This window comes from Apiospora marii (assembly GCF_038362585.1).
Source record: "Apiospora marii strain CBS 49790 chromosome Unknown utg000003l_segment0_segment0, whole genome shotgun sequence".
NCBI lineage: Eukaryota > Fungi > Ascomycota > Sordariomycetes > Amphisphaeriales > Apiosporaceae > Apiospora > Apiospora marii.
In genome coordinates this window covers 4,599,995-4,605,930 of record NW_027117374.1, presented here as the reverse complement: position 1 = coordinate 4,605,930, position 5,936 = coordinate 4,599,995, and the positions used below count along the sequence as shown (strand labels likewise).

Here is a 5,936-nt window from a genome sequence, read left to right as displayed (position 1 = left end):
CTTAACGCCTTGGAACATGTGCTTGGCACCGGATTCGACAAGAGTATACAATCCTCAGCCTGAAGTGTATTATTCAGATCAGTCGGTTGGCCAAGAAGTTGTGATGATTACGTATTTCACGCATGAGACCTGGAGGAGTCGAGTGAAGCTTCTTGTGGCTCAATGCATTTTCTATCTCATCTCAAATTCCAATACCATTGTTCCTTCCAAATATGTGCCGTTTGACTGATTGCTGCAGTGGCTCCTTGATTTGAGAGGCATGATTCAAAATGAATCATTCTTGCTAGGGGCGATTATGTAATTTGGCTAGCTTTAGTCACACGGGGAGAATACACGCCTAGTTGAACTTGTAGTCACAAAGGATTTGGTATGAGGAGCGAAATGAACAAGACCACTATCTGAAATAGATCTTTTTTTTGGTGTTGTGTGGCTCATAAAGTGTGCATCAACATTCCCAATGGGCTCAATACGAAATCCAATATGGTCACAAGTCGCTACTGCCTCGTTAGGCCATGGCCCAGCCACCAGGCCTTCGAATGCATCATGCCTTGTTCGCGAGGCCTTCGCGACTGTGCGATTTGATACAGTGCGGTGAAATTAGTAAATCGGCCAGTAATCGGGTAGTTTTACCTTTTGGTCTCGTTCGTGATTTGAAGCAAGAGTATGGTTTGACGAGAGAATATATGATAGGAGGGGCACTTGCTTTGCTGCATGTATATGCGTAGACAACTATTCTACCCGGTACGGAAAAGAGACGAAAAGAGACGGGAAAGCTGGGGGGTGCCGGCGTGCGATGCAGACACTCTTCCGGGTAGACTTGCGCTTGGGAAGAAGGCGCTGGAGTGAGGCTTTGGGTTCTGCCACCAGGTGTGGAGAGAAACGAAGATGGAAGGAGCCGTGAAAATGGGGACTTGAACACCGCAAGGCTCCAGATACCAGAGGTCGGACGGCTGCCGATGATGCCCATCTGCCAAGTCGACAATGCCGCCTTGTCAGGCCGCTAATGCTAATGGTAGATCCTAGGAAGCACTAACTTACGACGTGCTGCTTGCTGCTGTCATAGGGCGATTTGAGCCACAGGACAGGCGTATGAGAGCTTACTGGAGCCACGAGTATCACGATGGAGAGTCAATAGTGAGGATAGCCTGGTATGGCATGGCTTGGTGAATAGTCTCTGTACCGATATCCTTACCGATACGGATGCCGTTCGACACTTTGCAACTGACGTAATCATCCAGCAGAATCAGGCACAGTCCCAGCAACATACTTCTACACTTCTGCATCATTGAAGCCAACACGGCTCATTGCAGGCCATTGCAGCTTAGTACATGGTGAGATGTGAGGTATCAAAATGTGGGTTGGGTCTGATACATGTGCGTTATGAGCAGTAGATCGATCTAGAGGTGTCGTCTTCTGTCGGGCTCGTGATGGGATGGGGCTGGGCTGGCTGGTCCGTCCAAAAAAGGTGCAACTTCCAACCACCTCCTTTTCTGCCTACACGGGTCACTTGCTCTGGGAAGGGAAGCTGGACCATTGCCTACGTGTAACACGAGCTGATCATGCTACTTTTGCGTGCATTTTGTCTGTGATGCACCAAGGTTCGAAACATCTCGGCGACTTCGTTGGAAACGGATCCAGTCTTGGTTGTGAGGTGGAACGATGAGGCAGAGGAGCTTTTTGGTGGTCCTATGCAGCGAACCAGAGGCCAGAATTGGATTGACAAGTATTTAGTAGCTTTGGGTCCGACTCTGCTAGTAACGCTTCTAGGTAACTCATAACTCATGAACAGGGCTTGCATAGAAGCTCACCAATCCCTACCAGATGTACAGCCTACGGAGGGTACTTTACCCCTCCTTTGCGAACAAATATTCTCCGCCTACGGCCCTACGGGACCTAATCAGCATTCGTTGCGAGCCACTTAATTGCTGGCTACAGGGGGGCCCTCTTCGATTAGCGCAAATCGTCCTGGAACATTCCCCATTGACCTGCGCCTGAGTGACTGGACCTGAGATCCAGAGGCAACGAATGAACCAACGGTAAGAGCGGTCACGGAGACCAAAGGGTTGGCTATCTTCTCTTCTTCCAGGATCATTATTTTGTTTTGGCCTTATGAAAATACAAGAAGTCAATTGAAATCCAACAAATAAACAGTTGTGTGCGTTTTCCCTCGGCTGTCGTCGTCTTGTCTTGCCTTCCCTGCCCAACGGCTCCCAGCTCTGCACCGGGCCAGCTTCACTCCAATCAGAGCTGAACCGCATCGCATTGGTGGCAGATTCGCTGGCCACTCAGACTCTTACAGCTGTCGACTCCGCTCGCATTTCCATCGGCTTTTGCATCGTCCTGCGCCTTGGGAGCCGGTGCGTTGCGACCTTCTCGAGTGGTCCTCTGCGAATCCTTCCTTGTCGGGGCGGGCACATGCCACCTTCTGGCGAATGGCATACATGCAGCATGTAGCCACCAACCAGCGGCACCAGCGTCAGCACCATTCGTTGGCTGGATTGGACACCTGGGCGGGACACCAGGAGCCTATTGACTATTCGCTGCCTTATCCACCACCGCGGTTTCGCGACGATATACAGACCGCCGACAGATACCACTTTGACCAAGCTGTCCTGAGTTCACGCAGAGCTCCTGAGAAAATGCGCACCCGCGAGTCCCTGCCTTCGCGGGGCCAACGCCGTGAGCCCGCTGCTGCGTCTCGCCGAGATGGTAAGGAACCAATGGCTCACAGACAGAGTGACCCTCGTCGTGGTCAGAGTTCACGTGTGCGGTCGAGGTCTGCATCAACATCTGGGACAAGCTCGGAGGAGGAGTCGAGTACGAAAACAAGGTCCAGGTCGTTGTCGGTATCAAGCTCGGAGAGTGAAAGCGCCTCCAAGAGCGCATCTGGAAGCGAGTCTGTCGATTCCGGCATTGCTACGCCGAGATCGGCCCATGAGGAGCGGTCAGCGTCCGAGTCGAAAAGCGCATCGAGCAGCTCGTCTGAAAGTGAAGAAGATTCTTCAAGTGATAGTTCAGAAGAAGACTCGCCCGCACCCGAGACTGCGGAGGAGCAGGCCAGGCGTCGCCGGCGTGAAAAGGAAGCCATTCAAATTAAACCAGACCCGAAAGCTTCAAGCAGCCGACGACATGGACATGGACATGAAAGGGGGCGCAAGGCCAAGGAGCCGGTCATTCACGAAGTCGACAGCGCTTCGAGCGACGCGAGCGATGCAAGTGATGCGAGACCGCGGGTTGCCGAATCAGCTCATGGTGGAAAGGTCCTTCAGAAACGACGCCATAAGCATCACTCACCCTCGAAGGCTGTCTCTCAGCGCCATCATCGGCATCGAGACCGTCATGGCGAAATAAGGCCAGCTTCCTCTGCCAAACGGTATTTGCACCCGTCAATGTTTTCTTTCTCTTAGCAAGAGCTGACAATGATACATTTAAGTGCGATGAAGAAGGTATACGAATCAGGTCCAGTCTACTACTCACCCAGGCGATCGCTGACGAGGTCTCAAACTACGTACTCCTCTCAGAGTCATGCCTCATCCAGACGCTCAAATTCCACTATACTTGGCAGCTTCTTTGGCTCCTCAGCCGCATCACACCGGGGGAGCAAACCCACCAAGCTGTACGTCTTTTCTCTACAACCCTTCACCATGAACAGTGCAATTGACTCATGATCAGTGTTGAATGCGTCGCGTGTCTCGATGACGACCTGCCTTCGCGGAAAACAGCCAAGCTAATGTGTGGTCATCGCATGTGCCATTCATGCCTAAAACGCAAGTTTCGGCTTTCTACCAAAGATCCGCAGCAAATGCCGCCCAAATGCTGCACTGATGATCACATATCGCTTAAACACGTCGATCGCCTGTTCGATAACCACTTCAAAAGACTATGGAACCAGAAGTTCGCCGAGTACTCTACACATAACCGTATATACTGCCCGCGGCCGGCTTGCGCAGAATGGATCAAGCCGAATCGTATCGAGAAATTGAAAGACGGCCGCAGAAAGGCCAGGTGTGGCAACTGCAAGACCGAAGTGTGCTGCGTTTGTCAAGGGAAATGGCATAAGTCTCAAGATTGTCCCAACGACGAAGCTACCCAAGCAATCCTCCGGCAAGCGAAAGAAAGAGGCTGGCAACGATGCTACAACTGCAATTTCTTGGTTGAGTTGGAAGAGGGTTGCAATCACATGACATGGTACGTTGGCAGCGCATCTCTTCTCGAAGTTCACCTCTCCTAACACAGTGTTTTAGCCGCTGCAAATCGGAGTTTTGTATGATATGTGGAGCTCCTTGGAAAACTTGCGAGTGTCCCTGGTTCAACTATGACAGGAATGAACCAGATCGATCGGGCCACAACCGCCCGCCTCGTGCTCGCGTAGCCCACGACCACGACCACGACGATAACCACGAACGGGCTGTGGAAAGAGTGGAAAGAGGAATTGTCGCGACCCGCGATGTTCGATCAGGGCATTCGTCGAGTCATAGCCGACGCTCAAGGCGGCCACGGGAGCACGAGGGGCATCGCTCGAGGCGTCACAGACCAGAACGGCGCAGCGACCCGTACGAAGAACCCGACGACGACTACAACGGTGGTTATGGCGACATCATTGGTATCGGCAATTCAGCAGGCCATCATATGAATGACGACTACCGACGAATCGCACATCCCCAACTGGCACCTCCTGCACCTCTGCCAATGCATCCTGTGCCATTTGAGAGAAGCAACACGGGCGACTACCTATCCGGAGTTACTAGAGCACGCGGGATGTACGCAGATACGATGGACCGTCGACTTGCTGACCGGTTTTCTGAACTGCGACCCGGCAGTAGCTCGACTCATCATCGAACCTTTTCTAGCCCAATGTCGCCGCCTCCGCCGCCGCACCCCCCGAGAAACATGGGCCCTCCACCGCCGCCTTCCATTCCTCATACGGCACCCTTGACACGGCGGCATACACTGGAGGATGATATGTTTAGCAGTTCGCAGAGTCAGAGTATGCGACTTTCAGAGCGGATGAAACCGCGCTATGCTCGACAGCGCGACCATGAGTCAGAGGCAGCTGCGTACGGGCTTCCAGGGGGGATGAGGCGCCCGGACATGAACCCGAGGAGGCCTGATTCTGCCCTGGCGGGACTTACCGGTCTGGGGAGGGGCGCAAGTCGGGTAGACGAGTGGCGGGTATATGTGCAGCCTACCGAGGGTCCAGGACCCGATACTGTGAGTGTCGGATGAAGTGATGTTTGACGCTGGATTGGCAGATGCGCTCTCCTCGTGTAAAGCTCGAGCGAGGCCTTCGCATGCGCAGCGAGACAATGTTCCATGATTTATTCGGGTATGCATTACGAATTACGGCCCCCCAGATTTTCTTTTTCGCTTTTCTATACTTTTGTGGGCGATTTACACGGATATTGCATGGGACCTCAGGGTCGTTGTAAGATGAGCTAGTTAGTTGGGCGCAATGACTTTCGCATGTTCTGTTTACACATTGGATGAGTTGATTTAGGAATGGCATTTGTTGTTGCAGAGGCGCTGGGCAGGGACGTGGCTCAACTTAGTTGATCCTGCTATGCTGTCCGTATATCGTAAACGTTTCGCATATGGGAGACGAGTTTCACTATATGAGATGCCATATATGAATGACAGCTTTTCATTATTCTTCAGGGCCGTAGTAAGGTGTGATATGTTGCTTGTTGACATGCTTAGAGTTATGATTAAATCTGCTTTATAGATATGTTATGTCTATATATGTAGACGGTGCGATGGATACAAATCATCATTGTAGCCAAGGTCAATGATCTACAATGGTAAGCTTTTTCGAGTGCGGCATGGCCGTTGCATCGGGATTTTGGACATGGAATTCTAGTGTGAAGGTACCCAAGTACTGGTCACGGTTGGTAGCGGTTTGGATTGAAGATGGGATGACGTACTGGGGGCTCACTTGC

General features: G+C 52.0%; 1 protein-coding gene across 1 annotated transcript; it reads right to left on the bottom strand.

The window, feature by feature from the left end:
* Positions 1-2,752: 2,752 nt before the first annotated feature.
* Positions 2,753-3,088, bottom strand: PG985_004980 (uncharacterized protein; the record flags this gene model as incomplete). Its single annotated transcript, XM_066824749.1, has 1 exon — positions 2,753-3,088. The coding sequence occupies one exon, from the start codon at positions 3,086-3,088 to the stop codon at positions 2,753-2,755; it is 336 nt and encodes a 111-aa protein (XP_066687909.1).
* Between the last annotated feature and the right edge of the window lie 2,848 nt (positions 3,089-5,936).